This window comes from Bombina bombina, chromosome 5 (genome assembly GCF_027579735.1).
Source record: "Bombina bombina isolate aBomBom1 chromosome 5, aBomBom1.pri, whole genome shotgun sequence".
Taxonomy (NCBI): domain Eukaryota; kingdom Metazoa; phylum Chordata; class Amphibia; order Anura; family Bombinatoridae; genus Bombina; species Bombina bombina.
The window spans coordinates 198,688,899-198,711,561 of NC_069503.1; the positions used below are offsets into that span (position 1 = coordinate 198,688,899).

Below are 22,663 nucleotides of genomic sequence, written 5' to 3' on the forward strand. Positions count from 1 at the left end.
ATAGGTATTACATTATATATATTAACTATATTAACCCTAATTATATTAGGGTTAATATAGTTACTATAGTATTTATATTAACTATATTAACTCTATCTAACCCTAACACCCCTAACTAAATTTATATTAAATTAATCTTATTCATTTATAAACTAAAATATTCCTATTTAAATCTAAATACTTACCTATAAAATAAACCCTAAGATAGCTACAATATAATTAATAATTACATTGTAGCTATGTTAGGGTTAATATTTATTTTACAGGTAAATTGTTAATTATTTTAACTAGGTATAATAGCTATTAAATAGGTATTACCTATTTAATAGCTACCTAGTTAAAATAATTACCCAATTACCTGTAAAATAAATCCTAACCTAAGTTACAAATACACCTACACTATCAATAAATTTAATAAACTACAAACATCTATCTAAAAATACAATTAAATTAACTAAACTAAATTACAAAAAAAAACAAACACTAAATTACAAAAAATAAAAAAAAGATTAAAAGATTTTTAAGCTAATTACACCTATTCTAAGCCCCCTAATAAAATAATAAACCCACAAAATAAAAAAAATTCCCTGCCCTATTCTAAATTAAACAAATTTCAAAGCTCTTTACCTTACCAGCCCTTAAAAGGGCCTTTTGTGGGGCATGCCCCAAAGAATTCAGCTCTTTTGCATACAACAAATACAATCCCCCCCCCCCATTACAACCCACCACCCACATACCCCTATTCTAAAACCACCCAAACCCCCCTTACAAAAGCCTAACACTACCCCCCTGAAGATCTCCCTACCTTGTCTTCACCACACCGGGCCGAACTCCTGATCCGATCCGGGCGATGTCTTCCTCCAAGCGGCAAAGAAGAATTCTTCCTCCGGCGATGCCTTCCTCCAAGCGGCAAAGAAGAATTCTTCCTCCGGCGACGTCTTCCTCCAAGCGGCAGCAAAGTCTTCATTCTTCCGGCGGCATCTTCAATCTTCTTTCTTCGCTCCGCCGCCGCGGAGCATCCGTCCCGGCCGACTGCTGTACTACGAATGAGGTACCTTTAAATGACGTCATCCAAGATGGCGTCCGCCGAATTCCGATTGGCTGATAGGATTCTATCAGCCAATCGGAATTAAGTTAGAAAAATCTGATTGGCTGATTCAATCAGCCAATCAGATTCAAGTTCAATCCGATTGGCTGATCCGAACAGCCAATCAGATTGAGCTCGCATTCTATTGGCTGATCGGAACAGCCAATAGAATGCGAGCTCAATCTGATTGGCTGATTGGATCAGCCAATCGGATTGAACTTGAATCTGATTGGCTGATTCAATCAGCCAATCAAATTTTTCTAACTTAATTCCGATTGGCTGATAGAATCCTATCAGCCAATCGTAATTCGGCGGACGCCATCTTGGATGACGTCATTTAAAGGTACCTCATTCGTAGTACAGCAGTCGGCCGGGATGGATGCTCCGCGGCGGCGGAGCGAAGAAAGAAGATTGAAGATGCCGCCGGAAGAATGAAGACTTTGCTGCCGCTTGGAGGAAGACGTCGCCGGAGGAAGAATTCTTCTTTGCCGCTTGGAGGAAGACATCGCCGGATGAAGAATTCTTCTTTGCCGCTTGGAGGAAGACATCGCCCGGATCGGATCAGGAGTTCGGCCCGGTGTGGTGAAGATAAGGTAGGGAGATCTTCAGGGGGGTAGTGTTAGGCTTTTGTAAGGGGGGTTTGGGTGGTTTTAGAATAGGGGTATGTGGGTGGTGGGTTGTAATGGGGGGGGGGATTGTATTTGTTGTATGCAAAAGAGCTGAATTCTTTGGGGCATGCCCCACAAAAGGCCCTTTTAAGGGCTGGTAAGGTAAAGAGCTTTGAAATTTGTTTAATTTAGAATAGGGCAGGGAATTTTTTTTATTTTGGGGGTTTATTATTTTATTAGGGGGCTTAGAATAGGTGTAATTAGCTTAAAAATCTTTTAATCTTTTTTTTATTTTTTGTAATTTAGTGTTTGTTTGTTTTTGTAATTTAGTTTAGTTAATTTAATTGTATTTTTAGATAGATGTGTGTAGTTTATTAAATTTATTGATAGTATAGGTGTATTTGTAACTTAGGTTAGGATTTATTTTACAGGTAATTGGGTAATTATTTTAACTAGGCAGCTATTAAATAGGTAATACCTATTTAATAGCTATTATACCTAGTTAAAATAATTAACAATTTACCTGTAAAATAAATATTAACCCTAACATAGCTACAATGTAATTATTAATTATATTGTAGCTATCTTAGGGTTTATTTTATAGGTAAGTATTTAGATTTAAATAGGAATATTTTAGTTTATAAATGAATTAGATTAATTTAATATAAATTTAGTTAGGGGTGTTAGGGTTAGATAGAGTTAATATAGTTAATATAAATACTATAGTAACTATATTAACTATATTAACCCTAATATAATTAGGGTTAATATAGTTAATATATATAATGTAATACCTATATTAACTATAATATACTTAGGGTTAATATAGATAATATAGCTGGCGGCGGGGTAGGTAGATTAAATAAGGGAATAATCATTTTAATAGAGATGGCGGCGGTGTAAGTGGCTTACATTAGGGGTTAATAATATTAATATAGCTGGCGGCGGTATAGGGGGATTAGATTAGGGGTTAATAATTTTTATATAGGTGGTGGCGGTGTAAGGGGTCAGATTAGGGGATAGATAAGGTAGATGGTGGCGGTTTTAGGGGCTCACAGTAGGGGGTTAGTTTATGTAGATGGCGGTGGGGTCCGGGAGCGGCGGTTTAGGGGTTAATAACTTTATTAGGGATTTCGGGGGGGGGGATCGCGGTTGACAGGTAGATAGACATTGCGCATGCGTTAGGTGTTAGGTTTATTTTAGAAGATCGCGGTTGACAGGGAGATAGACATTGCGCATGCGTTAGGTGTTAGGTTTATTTTAGCAGCCAGTTTAGGAAGTTACGGGGCTCCAATAGTCAGCGTAAGGCTTCTTACGGCTGCTTTTTGTGGCGAGGTGAAAATGGAGTAAGTTTTCTCCATTTTCACCACGTGAGTCCTTACGCTGCATATTGGATACCAAACTGCGCGGGTTTGGTATACCTGCCTATGGCCCAAAAAACTACGGGCGACGGCAGAAATATACGGGCGTAACTTCTAGGTTACGCCGTATATGTGATACCAAACCCGCGCAAATATTGGCGTCGCCGGCTTTTGCGGGCGACGATTTATATCGGATCGACCCCTAAGTCTGATCTGTGTACACAGATCAATTTAAGGCTGTTAAGTTGCATAACTTTGCTGCAAAACAAGCGGACAGCTCCACCTACTGGCTATTTTAATTAGTGCATTGCTTTCCAAAAGCTTTTCAATAGCAGTCACATGACTGGAAAAAAAGGTTGTTATTCTGAAATGGCGCAAATTGAACCGGCGTAAACCGAGGGCCACCTGTATAGCACTATATGAAATGAGTTTTGTTACAGTAGTGATTTGTATTTGAATTTGCTTTAGACCTCAGATTTTATTACATTTAAACTTTATATTTTATATTTGATGTTTTAAAGCATTTAGGGCCCAATTCTCTAAAGCACTGTCAAGATTCTATAAAATATCTTGTCATTATAACAAGGCCCCTCAGGGATTGTTTTAAAGGCAATTTTTACCTTGGAAACTGTGTATCCCATTAAGGGGAGTTCACTAATATGCTTTAGTTAAGAAAGTATTCTTATTTCACAATATTATACTCTGTAAAATAAGATGGTAATTTCTATCCTTGACTGTGAGTTTTTGAGAATTGGGCCCTTAGCAAATGCATTTATGATTGTGATTATACTTTGTATATTTCTGTGTATCTTTCACAAATTGCATGTGTACTTTATAGCAGCTTCAGAAAATACGAGGGACAGGGGAGATCCCTGTTCTGGACTGGGGAGTTCCCTGGGTGTATCTGCAGATCTCTCATAACTCTTGTTATATTCTTTTAAGTATTTTACTCCTGCAGGTCTTACTAATGTATCTTGCTGTTGTATATAGGTGAAGTTAGTTGAAAAAAAGTGTACTGTGAATTTTGAACAGACAGTAACATAAAGTTTACTAAACTAGAAGCAAATACCAGTTATTATATAAAATTATATTAAATGTAATGGGATGCCCCTCTCACTTTGGGAATTCCAGGTTCCACCTGTTTGTTTCTATTTTATGGGATTAATCCCTGAGATACTACTTCAAGGACTTGCACCTACTGTGGAGACCATCATGAGTTCCTGAGCTGTTGGTTTAAGTCAGCTGGGAAACTAAGGCCTAGATTTGGAGTTTGGCGTTAGCCATGAAAACCAGCGTTAGAGGCTCCTAACGCTGGTTTTAGGCTACCGCCGGTATTTGGAGTCAGTGATTAAAGGGTCTAACGCTCACTTTTCAGCCGCGACTTTTCCATACCGCAAATCCCCTTACGTCAATTGCGTATCCTATCTTTTCAATGGGATCTTTCTAACTCCGGTATTTAGAGTCGTTTCTGAAGTGAGCGTTAGACATCTAACGACAAAACTCCAGCCGCAGGAAAAAAGCAGGAGTTAAGAGCTTTCTGGGCTAACGCCGGTTCATAAAGCTCTTAACTACTGTACTCTAAAGTACACTAACACCCATAAACTACCTATGTACCCCTAAACTGAGGTCCCCCCACATCGCCGCCACTCGATTAAATTTTTTTAACCCCTAATCTGCCGACCGCCACCTACGTTATACTTATGTACCCCTAATCTGCTGCCCCTAACCCCGCCGACCCCTGTATTATATTTATTAACCCCTAACCTGCCCCCCACAACGTCGCCGCCAGCTACTTACAATAATTAACCCCTAATCTGCCGACCGCAAAGCGCCGCCACCTACGTTATCCTTATGTACCCCTAATCTGCTGCCCCTAACACCGCCGACCCCTATATTATATTTATTAACCCCTAATCTGCCCCCCTCAACGTCGCCGACACCTGCCTACACTTATTAACCCCTAATCTGCCGAGCGGACCTGAGCGCTACTATAATAAAGTTATTAACCCCTAATCCGCCTCACTAACCCTATCATAAATAGTATTAACCCCTAATCTGCCCTCCCTAACATCGCCGACACCTAACTTCAATTATTAACCCCTAATCTGACGACCGGAGCTCATCGCTACTATAATAAATGGATTAACCCCTAAAGCTAAGTCTAACCCTAACACTAACACCCCCCTAACTTAAATATAATTTAAATCTAACGAAATTAATTAACTCTTATTAAATAAATTATTCCTATTTAAAACTAAATACTTACCTGTAAAATACATCCTAATATAGCTACAATATAAATTATAATTATATTGTAGCTATTTTAGGATTAATATTTATTTTACAGGCAACTTGGTAATTATTTTAACCAGGTACAATAGCTATTAAATAGTTAAGAACTATTTAATAGTTACCTAGTTAAAATAATAACAAAATTACCTGTAAAATAAATCCTAACCTAAGTTATAATTAAACCTAACACTACCCTATCAATAAATTAATTAAATAAAATACCTACAATTACCTACAATTAACCTAACACTACACTATCAATAAATAAATTAAATACAATTGCTACAAATAACTACAATTACATAAACTAACTAAAGTACAAAAAATAAAAAATAACTAAGTTACAAAAAATAAAAAAATATTTACAAACATAAGAAAAATATTACAACAATTTTAAACTAATTACACCTACTCTAAGCCCCCTAATAAAATAACAAAGACCCCCAAAATAAAAAAATGCCCTACCCTATTCTAAATTAATAGAGTTAAAAGCTCTTTTACCTTACCAGCCCTGAACAGGGCCCTTTGCAGGGCATGCCCCAAGAAAATCAGCTCTTTTGCCTGTAAAAAAAAACATACAATAACCCCCCCCAACATTACAACCCACCACCCACATACCCCTAATCTAACCCAAACCCCCCTTAAATAAACCTAACACTAAGCCCCTGAAGATCTTCCTACCTTGTTTTCACCATCCAGGTATCACCGATCCGTCCTGGCATCCGGTGCTGAAGAGGTCCAGAAGAGGCTCCAAAGTCTTCCTCCTATCCGGCAAGAAGAGGACATCCGGACCGGCAAACATCTTCTCCAAGCAGCATCTTCGATCTTCTTCCATCCGGTGCGGAGCGGGTCCATCTTGAATCAGCCGATGCGGATCCATCCTCTTCTTCCGGCGTCTCCCGACGAATGACGGTTCCTTTAAGGGACGTCATCCAAGATGGCGTCCCTCGAATTCCGATTGGCTGATAGGATTCTATCAGCCAATCGGAATTAAGGTAGGAATATTCTGATTGGCTGATGGAATCAGCCAATCAGAATCAAGTTCAATCCTATTGGCTGATCCAATCAGCCAATCAGATTGAGCTCGCATTCTATTGGCTGTTCCGATCAGCCAATAGAATGCGAGCTCAATCTGATTGGCTAATTGGATCAGCCAATAGGATTGAACTTGATTCTGATTGGCTGATTCCATCAGCCAATCAGAATATTCCTACCTTAATTCCGATTGGCTGATAGAATCCTATCAGCCAATCGGAATTCGAGGGACGCCATCTTGGATGACGTCCCTTAAAGGAACCGTCATTCGTCGGGAGACGCCGGAAGAAGAGGATGGATCCGCGTCGGCTGATTCAAGATAGACCCGCTCCGCACCGAATGGAAGAAGATCGAAGATGCCGCTTGGAGAAGATGTTTGCCGGTCCGGATGTCCTCTTCTTGATGGATAGGAGGAAGACTTTGGAGCCTCTTCTGGACCTCTTCAGCACCGGATGCCAGGACGGATCGGTGATACCTGGATGGTGAAGACAAGGTAGGATGATCTTCAGGGGCTTAGTGTTAGGTTTATTTAAGGGGGGTTTGGGTTAGATTAGGGGTATGTGGGTGGTGGGTTGTAATGTTGGGGGGGGGTATTGTATGGTTTTTTTTACAGGCAAAAGAGCTGATTTTCTTGGGGCATGCCCCGCAAAGGGCCCTGTTCAGGGCTGGTAAGGTAAAAGAGCTTTTAACTCTATTAATTTAGAATAGGGTAGGGCATTTTTTTATTTTGGGGGTCTTTGTTATTTTATTAGGGGGCTTAGAGTAGGTGTAATTAGTTTAAAATTGTTGTAATATTTTTCTTATGTTTGTAAATATTTTTTTATTTTTTGTAACTTAGTTATTTTTTATTTTTTGTACTTTAGTTAGTTTATGTAATTGTAGTTATTTGTAGCAATTGTATTTAATTTATTTATTGATAGTGTAGTGTTAGGTTAATTGTAGGTAATTGTAGGTATTTTATTTAATTAATTTATTGATAGGGTAGTGTTAGGTTTCATTATAACTTAGGTTAGGATTTATTTTACAGGTAATTTTGTTATTATTTTAACTAGGTAACTATTAAATAGTTCTTAACTATTTAATAGCTATTGTACCTGGTTAAAATAATTACCAAGTTGCCTGTAAAATAAATATTAATCCTAAAATAGCTACAATATAATTATAATTTATATTGTAGCTATATTAGGATGTATTTTACAGGTAAGTATTTAGCTTTAAATAGGAATAATTTATTTAATAAGAGTTAATTAATTTAGTTAGATTTAAATTATATTTAAGTTAGGGGGGTGTTAGTGTTAGGGTTAGACTTAGCTTTAGGGGTTAATCCATTTATTATAGTAGCGATGAGCTCCGGTCGTCAGATTAGGGGTTAATAATTGAAGTTAGGTGTCGGCGATGTTAGGGAGGGCAGATTAGGGGTTAATACTATTTATGATAGGGTTAGTGAGGCGGATTAGGGGTTAATAACTTTATTATAGTAGCGCTCAGGTCCGCTCGGCAGATTAGGGGTTAATTATTGTAAGTAGCTGGCGGCGACGTTGTGGGGGGCAGGTTAGGGGTTAATAAATATAATATAGGGGTCGGCGGTGTTAGGGGCAGCAGATTAGGGGTACATAGGGATAATGTAAATTGCGGCGGTTTACGGAGCGGAAGATTAGGGGTTAATAATATAATGCAGGGGTCAGCGATAGCGGGGGCGGCAGATTAGGGGTTAATAAGTGTAAGGGTAGGGGTGTTTAGACTCGGGGTACATGTTAGAGTGTTAGGTGCAGACGTAGGAAGTGTTTCCCCATAGGAAACAATGGGGCTGCGTTAGGAGCTGAACGCTGCTTTTTTGAAGGTGTTAGGTTTTTTTTCAGCTCAAACAGCCCCATTGTTTCCTATGGGAGAATCGTGCACGAGCACGTTTTTGAGGCTGGCCGCGTCCGTAAGCAACTCTGGTATCGAGAGTTGCATTTGCGGTAAAAATGCTCTACGCTCCTTTTTTGGAGCCTAACGCAGCATTTTTTTGAACTCTCGATACCAGAGTTAATTTTATGGTGCGGCCAGAAAAAAGCCTGCGTAGCGTTCACAGCCCATCTACCGCCAAACTCCAAATCTAGGCCTAAGAGACTTCAGTAAGCATTTATGCCACCTTAAGGTGCATCTTCTTTTGTGAGTACAGCTCTTGCTTTCCTTTTTTTGAATAGATGTTTTACACCTACATGGTGGTTTTCGTGTTTTTTTTTTTTTATGTTTTAAAAAAACATAATTAGTTTGCTCAGGAGCCACATATGCTGCTCTTGAGCCAAACATTGATTATAAATGGTGGCTATGAACATATGATTCTCCTAATTTACCCACCAGACATTTGTTCAATATAAAAAATGCTCTACATTATGTTCATTTAAAGTGTCTAAGTTATCATAATAGATTTTGTTAACTAGACAGAGTAAATAAATAGATACCTCTATGAGACAGCTTCTGTAAGATGGTCCTAAGTCTCTGGAGAACAGAAGGTGAAACTTCGTATTTGAATACGTCTATCACCGGAACCCGCTGACATCTTCCAAACACTCCATCTGGTTCAAATAAAAACAATGATCAATATTTTCAGCACACACATATTATATTATTGAACAAATGCTAGCTTTTATATTGAATGTTGTATGGCAATTATAAATCAATTAACCCCTTAATGACCACAGCACTTTTCCATTTTCTGTCCGTTTGGGACCAAGGCTATTTTTACATTTTTGCGGTGTTTGTGTTTAGCTGTAATTTTCCTCTTACTCATTTACTGTACCCACACATATTATATACCGTTTTTCTCGCCATTAAATGGACTTTCTAAAAATACCATTATTTTCATCATATCTTATAATTTACTATAAAAAAATATATAAAATATGAGGAAAAATTGAAAAAAAATACACCTTTTCTAACTTTGACCCTCAAAATCTGTTACACATCTACAACCACCAAAAAACACCCATGCTAAATAGTTTCTAAATTTTGTCCTGAGTTTAGAAATACCCAATGTTTACATGTTCTTTACTTTTTTTGCAAGTTATAGGGCCATAAATACAAATAGCACTTTGCTATTTCCAAACCATTTTTTTTCAAAATTAGCGCTAGTTACATTAGAACACTAATATCTTTCAAGAATCTCTGAATATCCATTGACATATATATATTTTTTTTTAGTAGACAACCCAAAGTATTCATCTAGGCCCATTTTTGTATATTTCATGCCAACATTTCACCGCCAAATGCGATCAAATAAAAAAAATTGTTCACTTTTTCACAAATTTTTTCACAAACTTTAGGTTTCTCACTGAAATTATTTACAAACAGCTTGTGCAATTATGGCACAAATGGTTGTAAATTGTTCTCTGGGATCCCCTTTGTTCAGAAATAGCAGACTTATATGGCTTTGGTGTTGCTTTTTGGTAATTAGAATGCCACTAAATGCCACTGCGCACCACACGTGTATTATGCCCAGCAGTGAAGGGGTTAATTAGGGAGCATGTAGGGAGCTTTTTGGGGTAATTTTAGCTTTAGTGTAGTGTAGTAGACAACCCCAAGTATTGATCTAGGCCCATTTTGGTATATTTCATGCCACCATTTCACCGCCAAATGCGATCAAATTAAAAAAAACGTAACATTTTTCACAATTTTAGGTTTCTCACTGAAATCATTTACAAACAGCTTGTGCAGTTATGGCACAAATGGTTGTAAATGCTTCTCTGGGATCCCCTTTGTTCAGAAATAGCAGACATATATGGCTTTGGCGTTGCTTTTTGGTATTTAGAAGGCCGCTAAATGCCACTGCGCATCACACGTGTATTATAGCTAGCAGTGAAGGGGTTAATTAGGTAGCTTGTAGGGAGCTTGCAGGGTTAATATCACATTTAGTGTAGAGCTCAGCCTCCCACCTGAAACATCAGACCCCCTGATCCCTCCCAAACAGCTCTCTTCCCTCCCCCACCCCACAATTGTCCTCGCCATCTTAAGTACTGGCAGAAAGTCTGCCAGTACTAAAATAAAAGCTATATTTGGTTTTTTTGTGTGTTTTAAAAAAAGCATATTTACATATGCTGCTGTGTACTATCCCCCCTTAACCCCTAACCTCACTGATCCCCCCCAAACAGCTCTATAACCCTCCCACTCTAACTTAATCTGCGCCATCTTGGGTACTGGCAGTACCCAGTTTAGAAGAAAACATGCTTTTTTTTCATTTTTACTAATTTTTTCTGTAGTGTAGCTTCCCCCCACACCAAACCAACCCCCCACCCCTCCACGATCTCTTTTTGTGCTTTTGCACAAACAAGATTTGGGCATTTCTTACTAAAGATATTTTCCGTAGTGTAGCGGTTCCCACCCGCTCCCGCCCGTGCACGCGCCCGCCCGCCACCCTCCGTGCACGCGCGCGCGCCCCCTAGCGTTCCCGCCCCCGATCCCGCCCCCCTTGACTTCACAGCGCACACCGATGGCCGCCCACCCGCCTCCCAAGCCGGCTCCCACCCACCAACGATACCGGCCATCGATGTCCGGTGCAGAGAGGGCCACAGAGTGGCTCTCTCTGCACCGGAAGGCCATGTAAGGTTATTGCAGGATGCCTCCATATCGAGGCATCACTGCAATAACCGGAAAGCAGCTGGAAGCGAGCAGGATCGCTTCCAGCTGCTTTCCACACAGAGGACGTGCAGGGTACGTCCTCAGGCGTTAACTGCCTTTTTTTTGAGGACGTACCCTGCACGTCCTCGGTCATTAAGGGGTTAAGAAACATATTCCTCAGTAATCTTAGTGATTCATTGTTAATTGTAGGGTTATTCTTTACCAAACCAATAATGACAAAATGCATCCAATAAACAAAAAAAATGGCTGATTGCGATCACATTGACATGAAAGAGGGCTTATCTGCAACTGTTAACATGCTGATGATTATCAAATTATAGCTTCTGTTCAGCCCCATATTTAGACAGAGGTATTAATACAAACATTAGAGCAATTCATTTTTGCATTAGAATATCCCTTAAATGGGCAAGACAAATATACTATTTCTATAATGTATTTTAAGATTTAATGCACAGACTGAGTCAACCAAACAGGATTCATAGTATTTGATTGGTCAGAGATTGTGCGTGAAAGTTGTTTAAAGGGATAGAAAGGTCAAAATTGAAATGTGTATGAAAGCATTTCAATTTGAAATATAAAAAATTTGCAACATGCTTCTATTAGCAAAAATGTTTCTAGTAAAAGTTATTTGCTATTGACTATAGACTATCGGATCAGGATTTAAACACCGCGCCTGTTAGAGTAGTTGGCAACAGTGTGTATTACATCAGTGAAGACTAAGGGGCTGATTTATCACAGCCCAAATGGGGCCGTATACCGCTGTTTCTGCGCGAGCCTCAACAGGCGTTAAGAAGCAGCGGTCTTAAGACCGCTGCTCCTTAACTTGTACACCTCCTCTGAAGCAGCGGACATCAATCCGCCTGATCTCATACGATCGGGTTGATTGACACCCCCTGCTAGCAGCTGATTGGCCGCAAATCTGCAGGGGACGGCATTGCACAAGCAGTTCACCAGAACTGCTTGTGCATTTATCGATGTCTGGTGGACATGATTCGCTACAGCGGAACATGTCCGGCAGACACTTGATAAATCGGCCCCTAAGGGTCTAATAATCTAAAGGTCTCTGGGTTGGCGATATTATTTAAGAATGCTCACCAGTACTTCTATTTTCCTTATGGAATTATATACCCTTTACATATACTTTTTTATACTTAAAACAGGGTGTCTCACTAAGGGGCATATACTGCATATTCATATATAAGAAGGAGATGTATAAATTACACAAGGAAAAAAATGGGAAATTTAAAATTCACACAAAATGAATAATTGATCCATTCACACAAAAACACACAAACAATTGTATTCTTAAGGTGCATCAAAAATCGTAACAAAATTGTCCACCGGAAATCAGATTTTATCAGAAATGTAAATATTTATATGTAAATTACACAGAAATATATCGTTTTAAATACACACTGCATAAATTGTAGTTTAAGTACACTGGATGTGCAAGAACACACAAAAATATTATACTTTCAAGTACAAAATACAAAGCTTTTTCAAAAAGTTAGCTAGAGAGCACCACCCAGTAGAAAAAACTATATATATACCGTATATATAAAATAAATGGAAATATCTATGTAGATAGTTAAACAGCTGTCATTTTATAGTCAAATAATTAAAGGATATCAGAAAATAAAAACAGCGCTAAATTTAACTAAAGTATATATTTCTTATATACAGAGAGTGTATTATAAATCCTTTTTTTGTATCTTAGATGTTTATACAAAATGAGGTTAATGTCTCATTATAAATAAAAGAAACTAACATTCTCTTGTGCATACATAAAAAAATATTTTATTTTAAAAATCTTTTCCTTAACCCTGTTGTGACCGTTTTATTATGTCTACATCGGAACAGCATTCCGATGTAAACAAATTGAAATCTCACAATTATGCATGAGATCGCAAGATTACAATGATGGGATCAGGTCAGGGGGGCGAGCCTACAACGCTAAGCACGCCCACCATGACCTGATCCCATGCAGTAAGCATCGTTGGTTTCAGGACAGCCAAACGGCTAGGACGTTCCAAGTCTTCCCAACGTCGCTAAAGCCCAGGGCAGTTAGGATGGCATGGAACGTCCTAACATCTTTAAAAGGTTAAAAAGTTAAATGTAAAACAAAACAAGGGCATTAATAATGATATCCGCCACTTCGTTTTACAGATCTAACATAGTACAAAGATACCAAATATACAGAGATAATCGATGTGCAGCTATACTTAGCTTCAGTGTTTCTATAGACTGTTAGGCACAGAGAGAATATAGCATACTAAATATCTGGGCGGGATGTACTGAACATATTACCGCACAAACCACAAAGCCATTGGCTTACCACTTGCAGGGACAGACACTTTTTTATAGAATTCTATGAGAGCTGTCCCTGTGAGTGCCGACATGGAAAACCACATCTGCACCCTCTTTAGAATTGACCCTTAATTTGTGTTATAAAAGGCACTGCTGACTCTGAGAAGGTACAACGTTTGAATGCTGGTGCACAGGGAGCGCACAGCATATGTGCATATGCCACATGGAAACAATAATACCGTTTTACTAAAATCATTTTTGCTAATGGAAGTAAATTGCAAAAAAAATTATGCTATTCATAATTTAAATGCACCGATGTACATTTAAGTTTTGACCTTTCTATCACTAATGCATATGATCACATTGGCACATCATTAGTGATGTCGCAAACCTAAAATTTTGCGTTTGCGAACGGCGAACACGAACTTCTGCAACTGTTCGCGAACGGGCGAACCACCATAGACTTCAATAGGCAAGCGAATTTTAAAACCCACAGGGACTCTTTCTGGCCACAATAGTGATGGAAAAGTTGTTTCAAGGGGACTAACACCTGGACTGTGGCATGCCAGAGGGGGATCCATGGCAAAATGCCCATGGAAAATGACATAGTTGATGCAGAGTCTGGTTTTAATCCATAAAGGGCATAAATCACCTAACATTCCTAAATTGTTTGGAATAACGTGCTTTAAAACATTAGGTATGATGTATCGATCAGATAGTGTAAGGGTTACGCCCGCTTCACAGTGACAAACCAAACTCCCCGTTTAAAGGGACAGTCTACACCAGAATTTTTATTGTTTTAAAAGATAGATAATCCCTTTATTATTATTAGTGTGAAGGAAACTGACTGTTATTATTTAACACAGTCAAAAAAGTGTTTTTGTTTTTTTTTAATCTACACTACTGTTACACCAGATATGAGTTGCACTGGGGTGACACTGTGCCCTGGCAGGCCCTGAAACGCACACGTGTGAAGGAAACTGACTGCTATTATTTCACAGTCAAATTTCTAGTTTTTTTTTTTAATCTACACTACTGTTACACCAGATATGAGTTGCACTGGGGTGACACTGTGCCCTGGCAGGCAGGCAGGCCCTGAAACGCACACGTGTGAAGGAAACTGACTGCTATTATTTAACACAGTCAAAAAAAGTGTTTTTTTTTTTAAATCTACACTACTGTTACACCAGATATGGGTGGTGGCACTGGGCAAGTGGGCACAGTATACGCTGTGAGCCTGACACACACGCTGGCAGACAGGCAACTGCAATTAGATTACACAGGGAAAAAAAAAAGCAGACTGATGTTCTAGCCCTAAAAAGGGCTTTTTGGGGTGCTGTCCTTACAGCAGAGATCAGATGAGTCCTTCAGGACTGTAGTGGACACTGAATACACTAGCCTAGCTATCAATTTCCCTATTCAATCAGCAGCAGCTACACTGTCCCTCCTCTCACTAAGAATGCAACTTCCAAATGAATCTAAAATGGATGCTGTCCAGGAGGTAGGAGGTTCTGCTGCTGATTGGCTGGAATGTGTCTTCTGACTGTGAGGTACAGGGTCAAAGTATTACTCAATGATGACGAATAGGGGGCGGATCGAACATCACATATGTTCGCCCGCCGCGGCGAACGCGAACAAGCTATGTTCGCCTGGAACTATTCGCCGGCGAACTATTTGCGACATCACTACACATCATTTAAATAGATACCCTCAATTACTTAGAGGCTTTTTAAATGTATCTTTTGAATAAAGCAATTTTGGAAGGATCTCTGTCCTAAGTATGATATGTCAGCTGAGTGTTGTAATTTTTAATAGCAGTTTAAGTACATGAGCTAAATAGAACTCAGTTTGATTAGTAATTTCAAGGCTGGACTCATTTAATTTACTTACTACAGTTTACACTATTTGTGGTTTATTTCCTCTTTGAGGCACGAGGATAGTTTAAATATGCTGAGTTTTAAAAACATTATGACTTGATAATCCCCTAATGCTAACCTTGCTTTCTTCATCCTCTTCCAACAGAATATTGAGTGCTAGAGGCAATCAGAAGCTACCGCCCAGTGTAATGTAAGTAAAGCAGAGCAAACTCATCAGACTGCTTGCAATAGGTAAATGAGGCTGGCAAAAGTAAGCAGTGAATTGCTCGTGCATTTCCATAGACAAGCAAGAATAAGTGAGCTCATACTCACTGCACATTACAGTGGGTGGTGCAGTTTTCTCTACCACTCGCTGGGTTATAGATTTATTAAAAAAAAAAAAATATTCCATAGGTGGAGAATGAAGGGTACTAGGTGAGGAAGATTATTATATATAGTGTTTCTGTTTGTGATATATATCGTTTAGTACATTTATGTGATTTTGTTAACTATTTGGTACACTTTTTCTCTAATAAAATCAGATTTTTTTCCCCCAATTCCCCACGCTGGAGTGCAACCATCCGGATTCTGAACTTGACCTTGCAACATTCTACACAGTGGTAGCTAGTTTGGTGCATGAGATGTATATTTGCCACTAATTTGCTGCAAAAGAATATACATATAATAGATGCTTTTTCAAATGGTATGCTCCTGGACTGCAAAAAATTGCAAATCAGAATGACAGATTTAAATGTTTCTAAACATGTGTCTTAGTGTTTGTTTACAGTTTATTTTTACTTTTCGTTAGAGCATACATACTTTAAAACAAAATGCATTTCATAATTCAGCAAGATGTATAAGCCCTCCAATACATAGGGGCATATCTATCAAGCTCCGGATAGAGCTTGAGGCCCCGTGTTTCTGGCGAGCCTGCAGGCTCGCCAGAAACACCAGTTATGAAGCAGCGGTCTAAAGACCGCTGCTCCATAACCTGTCTGCCTGCTCTGAGCAGGTGGACAGACATCGAGTACGATCGGGTTGATTGACACCTCCCTGCTGGCGGTCAATTGGCCGCGATTCTGCAGGGGGCGGGGTTGCACCAGCAGCTCTTGTGAGCTGCTGATGCAATGCTGAATACGGAGAGCGTATTGCTCTCCGTATTCAGCGAGGTCTGGCGGACCTGATCCGCACTGTCGGATCAGGTCCTCCAGACTTTGATAAATAGAGGCGATAATGTCAATTATTATTATTATTATTTTAATAAACACTTTGAAATTGTAATATATGATGTTTAATATATATATATATATATATATATATATATAGTAAAACAACTTTGTAATATACTTTCATTATTTTTGTTTGCCCCTTTTCCTGCAATTTAAAGGAACAATTGTCAAAAATAAACATTTATGATTCAGATACTGCATGCAATTATAAAAAAATGTTTGAATTTATGTTTGTTATCTAATTTGTTTCTCTCTCTCTTGGTACCCTTTGTTAAAAAGCATCTGGTGCAACAATGCATTACTGGGAGCTGATGATTGGTGGATGAATCTATATGCCTCTAGTCATTGGCTCACCTGATGTGCTCAGCTAGTTCCCAGAAGTGCATTGCTGCTACTTCAAAAAAGGATACCAAGAGAAAGAAATACATTTGATAAAAGAAACAAAGTGGAAAATTGTTTAAAATAATAATAGTAACAATTTTTATATATTTTTCAATGATAATAATAATAATAATAATAAACACCCTTTTCCAACAGACGTCAGCTAAGATAAAAAAAAAATATGCAGATTTAACAATTTATTGTATCTGCCATGGAAAATGAATACTGCAAGCAAGAATAGTTTCAGAATTATTTAATGAAAGCAATGAAGAGAGCTGAGAGGACAATGAGATCATAATGAAACCTAATTTATTTAGTTCTATTCGATTTGACAGAAATGGCAGTGTCCTCTCATCAACATTTTTCTAAAGCACACCTTCTAATTAACTTAACTCTTAATTATATTGTATTTGGGGGAAAAATTGTCATTAAGTCAGCTTCCTGCTGACTCAGTCTACATGCTTGATGTATACGTTGTCCATTTAAAATTTTCTTTTACAAATTAATTGCTTTTTTTTCCCAATGACCAGAATATATTTGCTGAATAGAAGCCATCAAATTTATGTACAAATCTAATTTTAAAAATATAGCAAAAGTAAATGATCATCATTTATAATTTATTTGTGAAGTAGTGACAATTTTGTTAGCACTGATATGATCAAAGGGGATATTTACAACACATCACCATTATACATACATAATGTTGCAATCCAGATATTGAATTTCACAGTACAAGTTAAAGGTCAAAATGGGAAATGTGCATGGGTAAATTTAATTTATTTTTAAATTGAAGCATTGTTGCAATATAACTTCCATTAGCCACAATGGCCTCTAGTTATGAAGCTCCGTACTTACCTGCCTTCGCCGGCCCCAATATGCCCGCCTAAGTTAACCTAACCTCGCTGCCACAGACCTGAATACGCTTGCCAAATTTATCAATAAAGCTGTCAAAAAGCTGCGCACCAAGTACGGACTGTGTTATTTATCAGTCATCGATCTTGCTGCTCTTCGGCTTTTTCCCAGCTTTATTGATACCCCTGTCACTAAGCACCCACACTATACTGTACTGTTTTACCCCCTATACCGCCGCCTTCGGACCCCTCCACAACTAAATAAAGATTTTAACCCCTAAACTGCCGCTCCCGGACCCCGCCGCAACTATAATATATTAACCCCTAATCTGCCACCCCCTATACCGCCGCCACCTATATTAAAGTTATTAACCCCTATCCTTCGGATCCCGGACAACGCTGCAACTAAATAAATTGTTTAACCCCTAAACCACCGCTCCCGGACCCCACCGCAACTGAATTAAATGTTTAACTCCTAAATCACCACACCCGGACCCCGCCGCCACCTATATTAAACTTATTAACCCCTAAGTCTAACACTAACACTAACACCCCCCTAACTTAAATATTATTTAAATAAATCTAAATACATATTACAATTATTAACTAAATTATTCCTATTTAAAACTAAATACTTACCTGTAAAATAAACCCTAAAATAGCAACAATATAACTAATAATTATATTGTAGCTATTTTAGGATTTATTTTTATTTTACAGGCAACTTTGTATTTATTTTAACTAGGTACAATAGCTATTAAATAGTTATTAAGTATTTAATAGCTACCTAGTTAAAATAACTACAAAATTACCTGTAAAATAAAACCTAACCATAGTTACAAATACACCTAACACTAAACTATCATTAAATTAATTTAAAAAAATAACTACAATTACCTAAAATGAAATACAATTAAATAAACTAAACTATATTACAAAAAACCCCACTAAATTACAGAAAATAAAAAAAATTACAAGAATTTTAAACTAATTACACCTAGTCTAAGCCCCCTAATAAAATAAAAAATCCCCCCAAAATAATAAATTGCCCTACCCTATACTAAATTACAAAGTAATCAGCTCTTTTACCAATCGGAATTCGAGGGACGCCATCTTGGATGATGTCATTTAAGGACCAGGCAATCGGTGTTAGGACGTCATTGGAAGAAGATGGCTCCGAGTCGGCTGGATGGAAGATGGCTCTGCTCCGCTCCGGATGATTGAAGATAGAAGACGCCGCTTGGATGAAGACTTCAGCCGGATGGAGGACTTCTTCTGCCCCGCTTGGATGAAGAATTCGGCCCGGCTGGGTGAACAAGTTTCAAGGTAGGGTGATCTTCAAGAGGTTAGTGTTAGGCTTTTTTAAGGGGGGTTTAGGTGGGTTTTAGAGTAGGGGTGTGTGGGTGGTGGGTTGTAATGTTGGGGGGGTTGTATTTCTTTTTACAGGTAAAAGAGCTCATTACTTTGGGGCAATGCCCCGCAAAAAGCCCTTTTAAGGGCTGGTAAAAGAGCTGATTACTTTGTAATTTAGTATAGGGTAGAGCATTTTATTATTTTTGGGGGCTTTTTTATTTTATTAGGGGGCTTAGATTAGGTGTAATTAGTTTAAACTTCTTGTATGTAAAAAATTTTATTTTCTGTAATTTAGTGTTTGTTTTTTTTGTACTATAGTTTAGTTTATTTAATTGTATTTAATTTTAGGTAATTGTAGTTAATTTTTTTAAATTAATTTAATGATAGTGTAGTGTTAGGTGTATTTGTAACTTAGGTTAGGTTTTATTTTACAGGTAATTTTGTAATTATTTTAACTAGGTAGCTATTACATAGTTATTAACTATTTAATAGCTATTGTACCTAGTTAAATTAAATACAAAGTTGCCTGTAAAATAAAAATAAATCCTAAAATAGCTACAATATAATTATTAGTTATATTGTAGCTACCTTAGGGTTTATTTTACAGATAAGTATTTAGTTTTAAATAGGAATAATTTAGTTAATAATTGTAATATGTATTTAGATTTATTTAAATAATATTTAAGTTAGGGGGGTGTTAGTGTTAGACTTAGGTTTATGGGTTAATAAGTTTAATATAGGTGGCGTCAGGGTCCGGGAGCGGCGGTTTAGGGGTTAAACATTTAATTTAGTTGCGGCTGGTTTAGGGGTTAAACAATTTATGTAGTTGCAGTGGGGTCCGGGATCCGCAGGATAGGGGTTAATAATTTTATGTAGGCGGCGGCAGATTAGGGGTTAATAGGTATAATGTAGGTGGCGGCGGGGTCCGGGAGAGGGGGTTTAGAGGTTAATAACTATTATATAGGTGGCGGCGGTGTAGGGGGGGCAGATTAGGGGTTAATAAGTATAATATAAGTGTCGGCGGTGTAGGCGGGGCAGATTAGGGGTGTTTAGGTACATGTTAGGGTGTTAGGTGCAGACATCTCCCATAGAAATCAATGGGATATCGGGCAGCAGCGAACATGAGCTTTCGCTGCTGTCAGACTCCCATTGATTCCTATGGGATCCGCCGCCTCCAGGGCGGCGGATTGAAAACCAGGTACGCTGGGCCGGAATAGTGCCAAGCGTACCTGCTAGTTATTTGATAACTAGCAAAAGTAGTCAGATTGTGCCGAACTTGCGTTCGGCACATCTGGAGTGACGTAAGAATCGATCTGTGTCGGACTGAGACCGGCGGACCATAGCTTACGTCACTAGATTCTACTTTTGCCGGTCTCTAGCCTTTGATAACTATGGCGAATCAGCTTTGCCACAAATACGCTGTGGAATTCCAGCGTATTTGCGGTTGACAGCTTGATAACTAGAGGCCAATGTTTCTAGTAAAAGTTATTCATTTTTTCAGTGGCATACGTACATATGCTATGAGGGCCTGTGCACCAGTATTCAAACACCACACCTTCTCAGAGAGTCAGCAGTTGCTTGTAGGAGAAAAATTAGAGGGATACTAACCACAATTTTCTTTTCTTTCATGATTCAGATAGAGCATGCAATTTTAAGCAACTTTCTAATTTACTCCTATTATCACTTTTTCTTTGTTCTCATGTTATCTTGATTTGAAAAAGCAGTAATGAAAGGTTAGGAGCCGGCCCATTTTTAGTTCAGCACCTGGGTAGCGCTTGCTGATTGGTTTGCTACATTTAGCCACAAATCAGCAAGTGCTACCCAGGTGCTGAACAAAAAATGGTCCGGCTCTAAAGCTTACAGTACTGCTTTTCAAAATCAAGCAAGAGAACAAAGAAAATTGATAATAGGAGTAAATTAGAAAGTTGCTTAAAATCTCATGCTCTATCTGAATCATGAAAGAAAAAAAATTGTGTTTAGTATCCCTTTAAGTCTTCACAGGCACAATAAACAACACTGCAATACTGCCAGCTCCCTGAACTTGAATACTGGTGCATGTGCCCTCACAGCATATGTGAGTATGATATTGGAAAGCAGTAGGAACTTTTACTAGAAGCATTTTTGCTATTGGGAGTATAACATGCTTCTATGTAAAATTGAAATGAACCCATGCACATTTCATTTTTGACCTTGCTATTCCTTTAATACAATCTTTAAATGGATGTTCTAATGAAAACCTTAGATAGTGTCTATTTTGTTTTGTTAGAACTTATACTGTATGCATTATTGTTTCATTCTAACTCTGGGGCTGATCACAATTCAAAAATGTATCTTATGATTTTTGTACAAGATTCACCATTTAAGTCTATAGGGATTATTTACATAAATCATTTGATATGTTTTTCTAAAGGATCGTGATTGACCAATCTGTGTAGGGCTAGATTACAGGTGAGGCTCAAACGGTTTTGTGCTAGCATAATGGTGTTTTGGGGAGCCATTTTAATTGCGCTGATATTACAAGTGGAGCGCAATCGCCATTCAATCCTTACAGTGAAACAAAAAAGTTGCACAAAAACACTTCAAAAATACATGACAAAGTACAGTTACACTCATTAACATTTGTTTTTTTTCAATATTTTATTTAAATAATTGTTATTAGACAGTGTTATTAGGGCTCAAAGATAGGAGATTTAACATTGAGACACATACATATACATTGCTAAAGATGTTTTTGTATGTATGTATATATATATATATATATATATATATATACACAGTATACCCTATATGTTAATGTATTTTTATGCGTATATATGTATTTAAAGTCATATATACACATATGAAAACATATATACACATATATATATATATATATATATATATAGGTGCATTATAGCCCTTTGCCATTAAAAAGATGAAAACATTGATGCAATATTAATATTTAATAAAGATTTTAACTGGGTATTTACTGTAAATATTTCACATTGCTAATGCGAATATGCTATGTTATTTGTGCGATGGGTGTTAGTTTTTTTTTCTTCATTGACTTCTATGGGGAATGCGAAAAAAGGGATTGAGTTTACGCAATCTCGGGTGATAGGATTTTTTTCCACTTTTTCCCATTGATTTCTATGGGGGAATATATGCACGCAGAAAATGTAAGTTCGGTTTTTCGCGCTATTTTGTTTCACACTAGTACAAAATTAGTTTTTTTGAAACTTGTAATACTAATGCAACACGACTAGCACCCAAAGTTTACTCTAGCAGAGTTTTTGCGATTGCGATCTAGCCCATAATTGTGAGCCACAACACATTGCAGCACTTAAAGGGACAGGCTAGTCAAAATTAAACTTTTTTATTCATATAGGGCATGCGATTTTAAACAACTTTCCAATTTACTTTTATCATCAAATTTGCTTTGCTCTCTTTGTATTCTTTGTTGAGAGCTTAACCTAGGTAGGATCATCACTGATTGGCTAAAATGCAAGTCTGGCAAAAAACCTGAAATAAGGGGGAAGTCTGCAGACGCTTATATCAAGGTTATCACAGAGGTAAAAAGTATATTAATGTAACCGTGTGGTTATGCAAAACTGGGGAATGGGTAATAAACAATAAAAAATATAGAGTAAACTGTCCCTTTAAGCAGGATACAGCCAGTAAGCCAATTAGGAGAGGCAAACACA

The 22,663-nt window shown here is 37.8% G+C and overlaps 1 protein-coding gene across 1 annotated transcript in view; it reads right to left on the reverse strand.

Annotated features, from left to right (window-relative positions):
* Positions 1–22,663, reverse strand: part of PTPRN2 (protein tyrosine phosphatase receptor type N2) — a 1,723,588-nt gene that overhangs the window by 1,462,469 nt on the left and 238,456 nt on the right. Inside the window, exon 3 of the mRNA XM_053715671.1 lies at positions 8,831–8,944. Coding sequence (XP_053571646.1) covers positions 8,831–8,944 — 114 coding nt within the window. The remainder of the gene's footprint in view (positions 1–8,830; positions 8,945–22,663) is intronic.